This window comes from Diceros bicornis, chromosome 38 (assembly GCF_020826845.1).
Source record: "Diceros bicornis minor isolate mBicDic1 chromosome 38, mDicBic1.mat.cur, whole genome shotgun sequence".
NCBI lineage: Eukaryota > Metazoa > Chordata > Mammalia > Perissodactyla > Rhinocerotidae > Diceros > Diceros bicornis.
In genome coordinates, this window is record NC_080777.1 from 21,802,233 (window position 1) to 21,819,166 (window position 16,934).

A 16,934-nucleotide genomic window follows, 5' to 3' on the forward strand; every position below is an offset into this window, starting at 1 on the left:
TGCTATTGTTTCTTTTGACATTTATTCCACTTTGTTATTTGATCTGATTAGAACAGAAAAAAAGAGAAGTAGGCTCATGTCTATTGTCATTTTCCTCTACAGACAAGTCATAGTGGAAAAAAATTAGATATAGCATATCAGCATACCCACCTAGAACAAGAAATCCTACAAATTCTACATTTTCTTGATCTTGTAAAATGTTGGTATAATTCAGCAAACAAAGTTGAATTCATGTAAACTAGTAATGTTCCTTAAAAAGATCTATTTAGAATGCTGAAGAACAAATGTTGATTTACTTATTTGTCCATATATCACTTGCACAAGAGTTCATTATGAAATTACTATGTGCCAAGAATTTTACCAGACACAATGTAAAAGTATTTGTCTTTAAAGACTTCACAATTCAGTTGGTAAAATGAGTGACGAGAAATCTCGGAATAGTCTTCTAGCCTTTTATCTTCATTCGCTAGTAAATATCATTTCTTGTTACTAACATCAGGAGGAACACGAAAGATAGGCTTTCTTGAATTAATTCGTGGCGTTGTTCAATTGACATCTTCAGGAAGAGCAAAGGATGCTTCTGTTGACCTCTGTGATTTAAAAAAAAAAATCCTGATCATCACACCCTGAAGAGAGAAGTTAGGAAATTTTCTGCCTTAAGTAGCACAAGACAAACTGACTTAAACTATAAGAAATGTTGGAGTGTTATTTCATGCAATATTATTTCATGTAATAAGAGGTCCAGAGGTGGGATGGGCTCCAGGGTCAGACCTCTGGTTTCTCTTTCACTGCTATTCTCTAGGTCAGCTCTCCCCTGAGGGTGAGCTGAGGAACAGCTGGTAGCAAGACGGATGAGATGCGGTAGTTCCAGACATAACCAAACATAGCAAGTCCAGAAGGAAAAATAGCATCTATCGTTGTGCCTCTTTCCTAGAATGAAAGAAACTTCTCACTGTTTGGGTTACATTGTCCACTTTTAAACCAACCACCATCAAAGAGAATAAGATTACCACAACTAGTTTAAAGTCTAAAGCAATTTAAACAATTTAAGATCTAATCCTGAAACTAAGAATAAGGTCACCTTTGTTTGTCATGAAAGAAGTGGAAAATTAAAGAAAAAAATTAAGAGTTTTATTAGGAAGAAAGAAGGGTTATGTAGGGGGTAACTAATAGCAGCCACTATGTTGAACCTGTTGATTGTCATGGAAAATTTAAAATAATTTAATAAATAGTAGCTTACTAATTATATAAATAAATTGATTAGTTGGATGAATTTATTGATAACACTATTACAATAAATAAATACATTAATTAATCTGATTCTAAGTATATAAATATGTAGGTAAATAGGTACATAGCTTGCCTTCCTCCAAAATAGCAGAAAGATCTGACCTCTTACCTAAGTTTTGTATCTCTTCCTGGGGAAGACACACTATAACCTTCAGGTGCCGAGAAGCAAGAGCATTTCCAGTGGAACCAAGCTATGGGGCTGAGGTAATTAACAGCTGTTACTCTTCCGGTAAGTAACATTCACGTCCGAGCTAGCAACTCTCTGACACAATGAGACCAATCGTTTTCAAAAGGCTGTCTTCAGACCAGCAAGATCAGCATCATCTGCAAACTTTTTAAACCACAACTTCTGGGACCCTAACTCCAACCATACTGGACAACAAAAATTTACAAACCATATCTATCCTTGTAGAAAATTCTATTGGACAAGAGTGCACTCAGAGCATCACAGATTCATATTTCTAAGTGCACACTTTAAGTAACATGAACTGAAACCTGTTGCTTATATGTAAAAGTGAGATCCTTCCAGAGTGTATTCAATTGCAGGAAGAAGAGTTCTTCACGCTAACTCTCTTATATAAAGATGGTGGTTTTCAATTTTGGAAATATGGCAGACACGATATTCTGAAAGACTAAAAACGACAAAACTCCTCTTCTTAAAACCACATAAATCTTGGACAAATATAACAAATATTCTCTCCAATGCATAACCGAGCTTGTGAGAAAGAGTTGAGGGTGGGAATCTCCAAGGTACCTGTAGATTTCACACTCTGGGAAACGTGAAAACTAGGTTTTTAAGGGCAATTCAATAACAGGCGACAACGATTTGAGTGGGAAGTGGAAATTGAGATCTCTACATAAATTTGAGACAACTGAAGTCTACTCGTTCAGCAAGCAGGTTGGCTAGAAAAAACACCAACTCAGAAAACGGAAACGATTCAGTGGTCTAAGTGGAAAAAAGATATCCGGAGAATTTTAGCCACAGGTCAGCCCTAACCAGAGTGAGTGGTTCAAACCTACACTACCACGTAGGTACAGGAGATATTAGGAGCTCTAGCAGATGCAAATGCAAATCCTCTCTCAAGGGGTGCAAATTCAAGCAGACTTCTCAGGTTTCCCACATGGAGCTGTACACAAACTTGCAAAGACACCAGTTGCCGTGAGTACGTAGGTCATTACGATTGGCGCATGAGGAGAGAGAAGCAGCACAGTGAGGGGGGAAGGTAGAAAGGGAGGGAACTGCATTGATCACAGAGGACCAGGTAAGAGTATGAGCTTGATCTCCTAGAAAATGAAGAACCAATGAAAGGTAGTAAATTGACAAGCAGTATGATCAGATTGTGTTTCAGAAAACTTGTTCTGAATACAATAGATGATTCTGACTTTTCCTGTTACTTTGATGAAGAGAGTTAAAACTTTCATGCCTTCCAGACAGGCATGCTGACTGAGATTCTAATAAACTACCTTGACATGCGGGGTGGTGCCTTGGTCCTGCCTTCAAAATCCCATCTTGCAGATTAAAACAAAATAGCATACTGGGCCATACGATAATTCTTTAAAAATGATTAAAATAAGTACATCTTATAAGTATTTTCTCTTCTCAATTTCTATAGAAAATGTCACATACTTTTGAATAGAATTTTGAGACAGAAAACACTTTTCAGTTAATTACCTGTATCTTCTGCTAATCATTCACTGAATAATCTAGTTCTCCAGTAAGTTTTATCTGAACCTGCTAATTGGACAGTAAGACACCAATATACTTTCATATGGCCTTTTATGTAGAGCAAAGCAAAAGAAAACACACACACACACACAAACCCTCTGAATTAGCCTTTGATCTCTTTTATAAGAAGAGACCTTTAACTTCTTTCCTGCAATGTGTCACGGAATATTTATTTGTTCCTTTCTCTGCTCACGGCCAAGCAGAAAAAGAACATCAAATAATATTGTGTGCTGCCAATTTTGGCCTTTGTGAAAAACCCTATGGTGGTCTTTTTCAAACAGAGGTTTCTCTTTTACTTAAACTTTAAATTTTAATTTACCTTTCTTTGACTTAAAGAATAGTCCTCAGCTTTTTCCCGTGCCTACCATTGCCGCCACTACCACCACCACCACGTGTTGTATCATCCTCCTCCACTTTTGCTCTTAGTCTCCTTCCTTTACCACCATATACATCCTTTAAAATCAATATTCTGTCAATTTTCTTGAGACTTGTAGAATGTCCGACTACTGACATATTGTTTTCTTTTGAAGGATATTGGATTTATTAATATTCAAATTATTAGCAGGATTTAACCTTTTAAAAATACATTTAAGCCAAATATAATGATTCTTCCACAATGATAGTCTTTATTACTGAAATCATTACCATTTAAATTAAAATAGAGGATCATAGATTATTGCAATGATTAATTTTATGTGCCAACTTAGATGGGCCAAGGTGTCCAGATATTTGGCTAAACATTATTCTGGATTTTTCTGTGAAGGCGTTTTCTGGATGAGATTAACATTTAAATAGTAGACTTTGAGTAAAGCAGATTACCCTCCATAACGTCGGTGAGCCTTGTCCAATCAGTTGAAGGCCTTAATAGAATAAAGCCTGCCCTTCCTCAAAGAAAAGGGAATTCCACCAGTAAATCCCCTCAGACTCAACTTCTACTCGTCTCTGAGTCTCCAGCCTGCTGATCGGCTGCTAGAATCACATGAGGCAATTCCTTAAAGTAAATCTCTCTCTCTCTGTGGATGGATAGATAGATAGATAGATAGATAGATAGATAGATAGATAGATGAGAGAGAGAGAGAGACAGATATAGATATCTTGTTAGTTCTGTTTCTCTGGAGAACCATGCCTAATACAGTTATTATAACAAAAGTTCATTTTTTATTTATCATGTGGTATGGAAGTCTTACATTTTTTGCTTCTCAATATTTCTTGGAAAATATATAGCCAAGTAACGTAAAGGGAAATTAAATTTTATTGTTCAATATCTAACCACACCTTAAGAATAGAAAATGACATATATTTCATATAATTAATGTAGCTTTATAAAATATATGCTATATTACTTTATAAAATATATAAAACTATATGAAATATTATATATTATAAAGTATGTACTATATGAATATATAAGCATATAATGTTTTATATAATCTCTAGAAATTATATATTTTACATTATTCATATATGAATATATACATTTTGTAAATGAAATCATACAGAATCTATTGAATCTAATTAATTCATTCAACAAATATTTATTGAAAAAATATCCAAGTTAGAATTCTGTAGGAAATTAAGGATGTAAAGATAAATTTTACATTTTCTTAGTAACTACTCGGGGTGTAAATCTACTAGAGAGAGGCATAAATAGAGCACAGAGTTCAAAATATGTATGCAGGGGCTGGCCCGGTGGCACAGGCGGTTAAGTGTGTTCACTCCACTGCGGCAGCCCGGGGTTCACCAGTTCGGATCCCGGACATGCACCGATGCACCGCTTGTCAGGCCGTGCTATGGCGGAGTCCCATATAAAGTGGAGGAAGATGGGCATGGATGTTAGCCCAGGGCCAGTCTTCTTCAGCAAAAAAAAAAAAAAAAAAAGAGGGTCATTGGCAGATATTAGCTCAGGGCTGATCTTCCTCATGCACACACACAAAAATACATATGCAATATAGTAAATTATTATATTGATATTGTATGTACATGTTACAATGGTCAATTCTTATTGGGCAGATTGTGTGGTGGGCTCGGTAAATTCTTCAGCAAAAAGGGTAAACTCTGCTCATGTTATTTTGCAGTCATCAGATAATGGACCTGATAATAATCTTTTTAAAAACTTGTAAATTATGTCTTTAATCAATGAAACTTCCATCTTAAAAGTTCTGTGTATGTGCAGGAAAAAAACGATTTCAATTGATGTAAAGAAGTATGTTTATTCACGTATATATGAAGTGAGAAGCGCTAAGTACAATGATATCTATTAAGCATCAAGGATATGCTAGGACCCGTCTAATCTAATGTACATTTCAAAATTATTGGATAGGTGTAGCAGGATAATTTATGTTTATTCTACCTATATTCTTTTTCCACCCCAAAGAAAAGCACTTCATAATTCTTTAAGAATATTTGCAGAGAGGAATGGTGAAACTTCTTGAAGTCAATAGACTTCCTTGCCTTTGTAGAGATCTTTTATTTCTTGAAAGATTAACCTAGCAGTTCCAAGAGGAGAGAGAAAAAAGAGTGAATTTGAGGGCTGCCAAAAAGATGGAGATTCTCCAAGAACGGGAAGAAATCCCAGAAATACCAAAGATGTTCAGGGAAGAGGAAAGGAGAGACTCTGTTCCAAACTCTGATAGCATCCTGGAGAGGCAGAAGATCCTTAAAGGGAGATGGCTGCTTAATACAGCTAGAAAGACGGAATCTGGGGAAGCAAGACTCCCACCATCAGCAAAGACGCCCAGATCCCATGGCGTGGAAACAAAGTGTGGTCAAACTGTAGAGGATTGGCAGGCTTAGAGAGCGGGTATCTCAATGGCAACCAGTATGCGCCTAAGATTAGAGAGGCTTGCTCAACTGTGTTCTTCAACTTAGGATCCCCTGACTTCCTCCATGCAACCCACACACTTTCTAGGTGTGTGGGGTGCAGGTTGAGAGAACTTAAATATGAATGGGATTAAACTGTTCAATAGCCCATTGGATTGAGGTGCTCATTATTAAACAATTTAAAGAAAATAGAGAAATATGATGGCTGTGACATGACTGAATTAGTTTATTATGATTTGTTTCTCTGCATGGATATTATTGTTTTCTCTTTTTAGGTGTAGAACCTCATGTAGATGTTGGAGAATTTACGAGCCTGTCTTATTCACGCAACTAATAAGTACTCTTCACACCCAGATCTCTCTTGAGTCCAAATCCAGATTCTTTATCATCTTGCTCCACTGCTTATAATCAAACTGTATTTCTTCTTTAAATTATTGTCACAAGGCTGAAAACAAACTCATACCTGAAGTCCTGAGAAAAATTAAATTACAGAAATAAAATTGCTAAGAAATAATTAGGGGACTAGGTTCTTATATTCTGATGAAGATATTGATTGGAATGACACAAAAGGTAAGTTATTGATATAGTTCTTTACCAACCTGAACTGGTTAAAGACCTACTGCAGAATCAACTGATTTTTATAAAAAAAATATTTTTATAAGTACATACATACTTTAGAATATTGGGTCCACATTTTTTGTGTGGTCCAAATTTTGGCCTATTATTTTTATACCTGTGCTTAGAGTTATTGAATAATCTCTTGATTGATTGTGATGTTTGTGTTATCAAACAATTCTAAAACTATACTCATAAAAGAAAGATGTATATTATTTTTTAAGTCTCAAAAAGATAAATTGGACTCCATCACATGGTGCACACATATTTTATTATTACTTCTAGCAGTGAATAATAGGCAGCTTAGCTGATTGGAAAGCCTCTCTTATTGATCAAATTTCACATACAAAACCCATCAAGGTACCAATAATAATATTATAAATCTTTGTAGAATTAAAAAAAAATAACATAGATAGGGTTCAGCCTGGTGGCGTAGTGGTTAAGTTCGGCGTGCTCCACTTCAGCGGCTCGGGTTCGCGGGTTTGGATCCCGGGCGCGGACCTGCACACCACTCATCAGCCATGCTGTGGTGGCGGCCCACATAACAAAATAGAGGAAGATTGGCACAGATGTTAGCTCAGGACCAATCTTCCTCACCAAAAAAAATAAATTAATTAAAAAATAAAATAGATAATTGAAAAATATATTAAAATATTTGATCAGTTCTGATGACAAATTATGTGCACTAATTATTTACTCTGGATCCAATTTAGAAGAGGTAATTTAGAAATTTATGGCTTTACAGACTGGAAAATATCTGTACACCAATGCTGTGCCGAACCAGGGTAGAGCCTGAGACAAAAGTAAAAATCAGCAATACTGATTCTGTCTTTATTTAAAAATCAAAATTTTGTTCATCATCACTGATTTTTGCAGTGAGATTTTAATTTTAATTTTAATTTAAAATTTAATTTTAATTTTAATTACTGAGATGTTTTTTGGTGTGCCCTTAAATTTTACAGCTGAGAGCACCTCACTCGCCTCACCCTAGTCTCGACCCTCACCAAACTTACACTGTTTGAGTCTAGAATATTAATCACAATACCTAGAGAAACCATATGAGGAGACAAATTTATCTCCTTGACCATAAAGTCTATAAAATGATGAAAGTATGCAAAACTTGAGCTAGTGTAATAAGCTACATATAACTTATCGCATTTTATTATTTTTGACTGAACACTCATCCCCCAGTCTCCCTCTCTCACACACACACACAAAGAAATATGCAAACTTATTAACTTATTTTTAGAGTTAGTACTAAGATAAAAAGAATCTTGAAATGTTTTGACATATTTTTCAGCTTTTCCGTTATTACCCATTTAGGATTTAGAGATTCTCTCAACAATAGTTTACTGAACTATTGATTGCAACATATCTGAATATTCATTACTTTTATTTTAATAATTCATTAAAAGTCCAATTAACATCTGTATTTGGGACTTTTTACTTAGATGGCAGCTGTAAAGTATACCACATGGAACTTTTGGTCTTTTGTTTTTTATTTCTATATTTTTGTTTTATGATAATGCAAATACTTCATCAAATAGGAAGTCTACAGGATGGGCTTTGGGAATTTATATCATTCAGTTATAGCCTCAGTTGTCACCAGTAAACAAAGAGTGAGACAGTGAAATAGAACATACAGAAAGTCATATCAGAAAAATCATGTTGGAGTCTTCATGTAAAACTATATTTGAGTGTATTTAATCACAAACAATAATACTATACATTTTATAGCACTCTGTGATTCACAAATTACACTCATCATTTTTGTCTGACGTACGTAACAACTTTAGAGGGCAAGTTGTGTGAGTGTATTATCACTATTTTACTTATAAGGAAGCTGCCGTGAAGCCTCCTGAATGTCGTGGGAGACACATTGTATTATGTTCTCTGCAAAATGTGAGTCAACATTTTTGTTAGATGCACATAATCCCAAATTTACAGAATTAGTGAGTTCAGTCGGTTCAATTTCCTAATCCAAGCAGCACAGTCTGTGGTTTGGTAAGCTAGGAAGATACATACTCAAAATGTGAGGGTTGAGATGCTCCAAAACCAACCACCAAATATCCCTTCCTTGTCTCTGTATTTCATCAGTTCTAAAACTACTGCCATGTAGTTCCTATGATGAACTAACTAATAAAGGCAGAATTATAGCATACAAATGTCTCTGGCTAAATAAAAACCTTCCATGGGAGGAGGAAATCTTCTACTATTAATATTGATACTGGCTCAATACAAGGTTGACATAAGGGAAGGCATATTGTAGAAAAGAAACCCCATTGTAACTTTGAATGACCTCTGACTAACTAACTCAGCTGGATATGCACCCTCCAGGAGATCTAACTGCTCTGTAGATTTTATGACCTCTGCTTGTGTATGTACCTCCCAGCTGCAATAAGACAATAACTTTGTTCTTTTGAGTTCCTTAGGAATGTGATGATCCCCAGACAGAGAGTCTATCTGGTGTGGTGACTCCCAGTCTGTTAACACCAGAGGGTCAACATTCCTAACCCCCTCTCCCCTATAACCCACTGGCCTATGTAACTGCTTCAAGATTCTGTGTCCCCCTTAAGATGGTTCTTTAGACACTAGTCTGCCCATCTTCGGATTTGCTAGCTTATTGCTTAATAAATTCCCTTTCTCTGCCACGATCTTCCCTCTTGATGATTGGCTTTTGCCTTGTGGTGAGCAGATTGCGCCCTTTGTGTGGTAACAATATTAATACAAATTGGCTCATGTGATTATCTAATTTCACCTTGAAATATTGAGACAGAGAACCTGAGGAGCTGAGATAGAGGGGCTAGAGACTTTCAACAGTATGGCAGAGAGAGAATAGAGGACAGAGGACAGAGGCAACTTCTCTAGGCCTGTCCAGGATGAAGTGCATACTAACCACCTGTCTGCAAGACAGCAGTGACAAGGTTACAAGACAAACAAAAAAATAAAGGGATCATCTGCCCATTTTTCAATTTTATCAAGGATTAATGCTGTTCTCAGATTCTGCACAATTAAATCCACCAAGATAGTTTCTACATTAACTTAAAATATTATTTTACTACCTTCTAAAGTTGTTCTATGTCTGCAAATGCACTTATCCTTCCGTAGTGTTCCCAAGAAAGACACATTGCTACTTCTCTTCTTAAAATTTAATTCTTCATCATCTATACCGGATTTGATCTTATCTTGTAGGATCACGTTCTTAGATAAATTACAAAATTTTCCCAGCCATAAAAGTTTGAAACATCAGACCCATCTATGTCTCTCCCTTTTTCTTGCCCACAAATAATATGCTAAGTCCTCTGCATTATATTTCTGTATCTACTAATTATCTTACTCTCAAACTCACTACCCTAATTTGATTCCCCCATAGGCTATATAATGGGTATCTTCACTTGCTTTCCATGTCTGTCTCATCTCTGATCATTATATATATAGCTGCCACAGTTTCTTTATGAAACAAATTTTACTTGTGTCATATCTCCATTCAAAAACCTTGAGCAATTTTCCATTTCCCAAAGAAAAATGTACTATTGCAGGCTTTCATTTAAAGAGCTTTACAATCAGACAACCTCCCTTTCCAATCATGTTTCCCACTGTTTTCACATTCACTATGCTCAGGCTAAACAGAATGATTTCTCTAGATTTTTAAAATCTCACACATTTACTCATAGGATTCAATACTCTTGGAATGTCTCTTGTGACCTTCTTCTCCTAGTTAATTATTCCCCATTTTTTTGTGTGTGTGAAAGAGATCGGCCCTGAGCTAACATCTGCCAATCCTCCTCTTTTTTGATGAGGAAGACTGGCCCTGGGCTAACATCCATGCCCATCTTCCTCCACTTTATATGGGATGCCACCACAGCATGGCTTGACAAGCGGTGCATCAGTGCATACCCGGGATCCGAACCAGCGAACCCTGGGCCACAGCAGCAGAGCACTCGCACCCAACCACTTGTGCCACTGGGCCAGCCCCACTCCCCATGTTTTAAGACATGTCACAAATGTCATCTGAAAATGATGCCCTCCCTGATACTATGAGATCCTTCCTCTGAACTCCCACAGTGTCTTGTATATAGTATAGACCACTTTCAGTCTTATTATTGCAGTCATTTATACATTTTTTTTCTTTTCTTTTCTTTTCTTTTGCTGAAGAAGATTGGCCCTGAGCTAACATTTGTGCCAATCTTCCTCAATTTTGTATGTGGGTCACCGCCACAGCATGGCCACCAACGAGTGGTACAGGTCCACACCCAGGAACTGAACCCGGGCCCATGAAGCGGAGCATGCTGAACTTAACCACTAGGCCATGGGGCCATTCCCTATACATTTCTTATTCCCCATAGAATTAGAAAAATCTTGAAGAGAGTAATTTTGCTGATTTACTTTTAAATCCTCCACAGTGCCCAAAATAAAACCATAGAAATCAAATGAGCTTGGATAAACTTCTAAAATAATCATCTGTTAAATCGTAAATGAGTTATAATATAATTAAAGTGATTACTTTACCAATTCTTATGACAACAAATAACTTATGTATGTTTTCTTTCATTCATCCATTTGTTAATTCTACATGTTTTGGTGATAGAGTACTGAACAATACAGTTGCTGGCTTCAAGAGGCCACAGTCTAGAGGAAAAAAGAAAGGAAAATAAGTGCAACAAATTGTTATTTATGTTATGATTATGAAAAAAATGAAATCAAATTCTGCTAGAAAACTAAGTATTTATACACAATATACTATTGTATATTTGTCTGCTCACAAATGCAAAATAGTATCTAATCTAGAATACACTTTAAATCAAAACATACACAGTATCTCCTTTTTGAAATAGAATTAATCATCATAAGATTCTAATACAAAACATAAATGGAGATATTGTTCCTTTTCATCTTCGTCACGCTATGTGACATTAACATAATCCCAGGATTTGGGAGCACAGAACAAGAGGAAAAGGTATATCAAAATGGTCAGTAAAGGCTATTTAGGTGAATAATAAGAAAAAGTTGGGTAGTTAAAGTGATGGTAGAAAAAATTTTTACAATCTGAAAGAACAGCATCTGAAGAATCTGAAGAAAGAAAGAAACAATGTGTTTTGGGAAGTGAAAGTATTTTCATATGACAGTACTTTAGAGGGAAAAGAAGAGAACCGCAAAAGGTGACATTACACTAGGGTACAGAATTGATAGAACTTGGTGTTTGGATGTAGGAGGAAAGAAAAGTTAATTCCATGGCGGTGGGTGGGTGTTGATGTCTTTGTTTCCACAAGCATATATGCAATTTACTTTTCCACACTCTTCCATATCTTCTCTCCAATAAAATATGATGAAAATGTTAATGTTGTTTCTTTCCAGACAAAAATTAAAATCAAGTTCCTTTCCTACTCCTCATATTAACCTATTACTACACCTTTTCTAAATGTATGCATGCAAAAGTAGTATGTCATTTTTTCCATTTGTTTGTATTTTGTTAATTGATTACTTTTTCATTGTTCTGATGTTAACTAGATTCAATAACCCCTTACGAATAGCAGCAAATATCACCAAGTTTTGGAATGTAGATTTTCTTAGAATGCCAAAGTGGCTGAGTTTATTGTTTTACTTAAGTCCCTTTTTTTTTCTTCCAAAAAAGGAATTTAAGAGGTCCCATAAGATATATTTCAGGGGCGTGCTTTCAACAAGTGGAGCTTACCTAGTTTAGAGGGAGGTTAAAAAACTAAAGATGAATCTGAAGATGGAAAATTGTCAAGAATGTGGGTACCTGTGGCACTGCATAAATCATCTAAAAGAATTTGCAATGAAATTTCAGTTTTATACAATGCATTAATCAGTTGACAAACCAAGCTCCCCTAACAAAGATATCCCAAAACTCAATGAATGAGAATTTCACTTATCTCTCACATACCAGCTCAGAAATGGGCATCTGTTACCAAACCAGGTTCCTTTTTGCCTGTTGCCCAGAAAACCGAATACTAAGACAACGAGATTGCAGCAGAAAGAGGTTTTTTGTTTTTTGTCTGAGAAAGTGTCACCCTGAGCTAACATCTGTCACTAATCTTCATCCTTCTGCTGAGGAAGATTCTCCCTGAGCTAACATTTGTTGCCAATCTTCCTCAATTTTGTACGTGGATTGCAGCCACAACACAGCCTCTGATGAGTGGCATAGGTCCCCACCCAGGAACTGAACCCAAGCCACCAAAGTGGAGCGCACTGAACTTAACCACTAGGCCACAGAGCCAGCCCCAAGAGAGAGGGTTTTAATCGCAAGGCAGCCAAATGAGGAAACAGGAGAGCAAGTCTCAAATTCACCTCCTGGAAAATGAGGACTCAGGGATATTTATGGGGTAAAGGGGCGAGGTGGTCTGAAATGTGGAGATAGAGGATTGGAGGTGAGGAGAGGTGAGGTTGATGATCTGCACAAGCTTAGTCAAGGTTCACACCTTTTCGTAGGACACATGTTCACAAAGGCATCATTCTCATCATCTGAGGGTGGAGTTTCTAGCCTCTTAACATCAAAGGCACTTATCCGGCATCTGCGTGGGCCCAGTTGACGAGTTGGTGGTCTCAACTGGCCTGAATTGGACAAGGGGGTCCTAATTCTTGAAAAACAGCTCAAACACCCATTACCATGGTGACCCAGGCAGCCGGGAGATGTTATTTATAGGAACCTAGCGGCAGTCAGATAGCATATTGCCTGAACAGCACAGTTAACAATGTGTGGACGAACAATTAAAGCTACCATCAGTAATTGCAAAAAAGAAAAAAATACTTTAGTTACTAGCTACCTAATCATCAATGGCTAACTGTTTACCAGCTTCACAGCCAGTCCAGAATCCTGTTTTACAACATCATCCAGAGATCCTGACAGCTTTTCTCATGTTCCTCAGCCTTGTCAAATCCACAATCCAGCCAGTAAGAAGGAAAGAGAGAAATTGAGGGACAAGCAACGTTCTCGTAAAATTATGATCAAGCAATCATACCCATTATTTCCATTTGTCCACTCTTGAGCAAGTCCTAGTCACATGGCTGCTCCTGGCTGCAAAGATAGCTGGGAAATGTGCTTACCTAGAACTCAGGGATTCCATTAATAAAGGAAAGAAAGGAATAACGGTTGCTGTGAGGTAGTTTGCAGACTCTGCCACACAAATTGACATCTCAAAAAAAACTCAGCTATAGGAAAATACAGCAAAGTTCTTTAGACGGTAAACATAAATACACTGGGGATTTGAGAGAAAAACAATCTGAATAATAGTTATTGATTTGTATTGGGAAAAAAGAAATAGAAGTCATTGTAGCATGCTTTCTGAATGTATCGATGCGGTATGATCCTCTGGCTAAAAAGATTTATAAAACCATGAGCAATGAGAAATAGAATTTAATTTTGCCCTTAAAAGAAAGCATCTTAAATGGAACAACTGAAGTACTAGAAATAGTGATGCACCTTAAAATCTTGAAAGGGAGATAAATAGAAAAGATAAGTCCTTTACATGAAAGAGAGAAAATTGATAGTACATGTTATTCCAGAACTAAAAAAAAAAAATAGATTCTATAATAATCTCCACACAGTAATGGATGATATGCTTGTAAGAGACTACATTAAAGGGAAATTTAATATTTTGGAGAACTGTAGTTAGCATTTTGAGACTGTCCTGGGTGACTTCCTCAGAAAGAATACTAACTTTCAAAATTATTCCTATAGAACCAGTGTCAGAGACAAACGTTGGGTTTAATGAATCAAAAATCTGACTTTATTTTTTAAAGATATTGCTAAAGATCATACGTGAGTAAATCACAGTCCCCTTGATTAATCACCTGCATGATTAACACTGTAACAGTTAGTATTTTGCAGCCAAAAATGAGTATAAGCTAAACAATGTAATTAGAAATTCAAATCTTTTTTCATTTTTTTAATCTAATTTACTATAAACTCTTAATGTTCTCTTAGAAAGATACTACCTCTGTAAGTGTTCAGGAATTAATTAATCTAGAACAAAATTAATCTGGAAATTTCTAAGAACCTATCCTTAAATGGAAAGGAAAAATACACATAACATTAGTCATTACACATTTTAACTGAAGTAATAAAGTTCTCCAGTGAAATTCAAGGGCAAAAGATCTGTATCTTGAAGTCGTATTTTTGTTGTTGTTAACAGACGTTCAACATCCTTAAAACAAAACATAAGGTCACCATAGTTTTGAAATAATGATAATTCATCTGGCTCACTGTCCATCAGTGTGATGCTCTGACCTATTTCCCCAGGAGTTAGAGATTTCTTCTGAGAAGTTCTTAAAAATACTATCCCTTGTGAACAGTGGCATGCATTTCCAGACAGCTATGGGAGATTGGGACAGAAATCCAGTTTTCTTTTGACAAAGTTAAGGATTCTGTATTATTGTCCTTATCTCCCCAATGACCCTGTATTATTATTTTTGACTTATTAATTATCTTTTTCTGATAAACTAACCATAATTTGTTCAAAATAATAAGATTGGATAAAACAGGGAACTAAACATTTTGAACACTTATGTACAAAACACAATGTACAGATACGGTGTTAGCTTTGCGTATCTTACAGATCTTTTTAATTTCACTAAATCTTGCCAAGGTAGATATATTAGTGTTCTTCTTTAACAATTGTGGGAACCAGAGCTCAGCTTTCCCGAGTTTACACAGGAATTAAGTGGTAGAACTGCAAATTCTGATACAAATCCATACAAGCGAAAGAAAAGCAGGAAAGATAGCTATATAAATTCAACCTTTGTTTCAAAATTTACTTATTTCTTACTGGATGTCTTACATTCAGCCTCTCCAGACTGTGAGCTCTTCATGAGCAAACCAGAATGTTTTTGTGTGAAATTTTTGTTGCTTTTTTTGCAGCAGCAATTAGAACACTCAATAGAGTATAGAAGGCATTTGTTAATTTTTAATTAAATGGCTGATATTTGAATTTGTTGAAATGTAGAGCATTCCTTTGAAACTATAAGGAGCCTTCCAAATCTTTTGTCCTAATTCCCAACTTTTCCAATGGGTAAATCGAGGTTGGGAAATGACTGTGCTCTTCAACATCATGCAGCTAGAAGTGACAGAATGAGGATTTGAACTTATGTCTTTTGATTCTAAGTCCAGTGAAATTCCCATTACATTAAGTTTTCCTGTAGAAAGTGGCCTGCATAAAAGCAGTACTGTTACACTGTGTATTGTTTTATAGTTTCTGCCTTCATTGGCTTTAAGAATGTCTCTTCTATTCGGTCTGTCGACTGCCTTTTGCCAGAGAGAAGCTCACCAAGTCAAATTCCAGAGAGCTCCAAGAAGCACATTTTCTATGACAGGGTCTTGACTATTAAATTACCTTCACTTTTCTTCTGACAAAATTCAAGTTTATTAGTTTCAGGATGTTGCCCAAGGACTATGGCTAAATATAAGAGAAAGATTTATGCTTATAAACAGTTATTTTTCCTTTATTGTGTAAGAAACCTCAAGAGAAACATCACATAAACCCAGAGAACAAGAAAATGAAATTTTAAAATAAAGTATGAGTTTCCTAATAGTCCTTCTTACTTCTATTTTTCATTTATGTGTATATATGTGTGTGTGTGTGTGTGTGTAGTATACATAGAGTTCATATATAAATGTAAATTAATGTATATATTTATATACATAAAATATATATTCATATAAATTGTATATACTGTACATACGTATATAACCTTCTTTTTCGCATTAATGTCAATATGTGTCATCATGAACAAAACTTAATACTTTATAATTGCGTGTTCAGCCTTTGAGCGGAGAAAACTAAGAAAATGAATGTGAGCTCAGTCTTCCTGCCCCCAATCGCAATCAGTCTGAAAGTGTTTTTAATGTTCACCTTTTTTCCTCTGTGTATTCATCAACACAGATCATTCCTCTAAATAATGTTTTTTAGACTATAATATTGAAAAAATTGAGAGGGGCGCCTGCTAAGCTATTCAGTCCCTATAATACATTAATTATACATGTATTTAACTATGGTGTTCCCTACGATAATGAGATGTAGGAGAGATTTCCTCTGAGAAGTTCCTAAACATAGTGTCCCTCGTGAACAGTGGTATGCATTTCCAGGTGACAATAAGAGATTGTCAGCAATATTAAGCTCCTCACAGGTGACCGTGGTTAAGGAGGAACAGCTTGAAGCTCATTTCCTGAAGACCTCTGAACTACAGGTGAAAGCAATGATTTACGTTCATTCAATTTTGAAAAACAACCCAAAAATAGATGTGATTTTTGGATAAGCCTAAATTACCTAGTATTTTTCTTCCATTATTTTAGATGTAGAACTTAAGCAAATGTTATAATTAAAAAAAAAAAATACAAAATACCTGACAGATGAACACAGGAACCTACGCAGTGTGTGTTATTGAGTGAAGGCCGTGCTAGAACAAAATGAATATTGAAAACAAAGACTGTCGGAATCTCCTTTTTAAATGTTTTGCTCAGAGGAAA

At 35.9% G+C, this 16,934-nt stretch overlaps 1 protein-coding gene across 1 annotated transcript in view; it reads left to right on the forward strand.

Moving 5' to 3' along the window:
* Positions 1-5,557: 5,557 nt before the first annotated feature.
* The window catches only part of RGS21 (regulator of G protein signaling 21), a 65,958-nt gene continuing 54,581 nt past the window's right edge, over positions 5,558-16,934 (forward strand). Inside the window, exon 1 of the mRNA XM_058533898.1 lies at positions 5,558-5,788. Coding sequence (XP_058389881.1) covers positions 5,558-5,788 — 231 coding nt within the window. The remainder of the gene's footprint in view (positions 5,789-16,934) is intronic.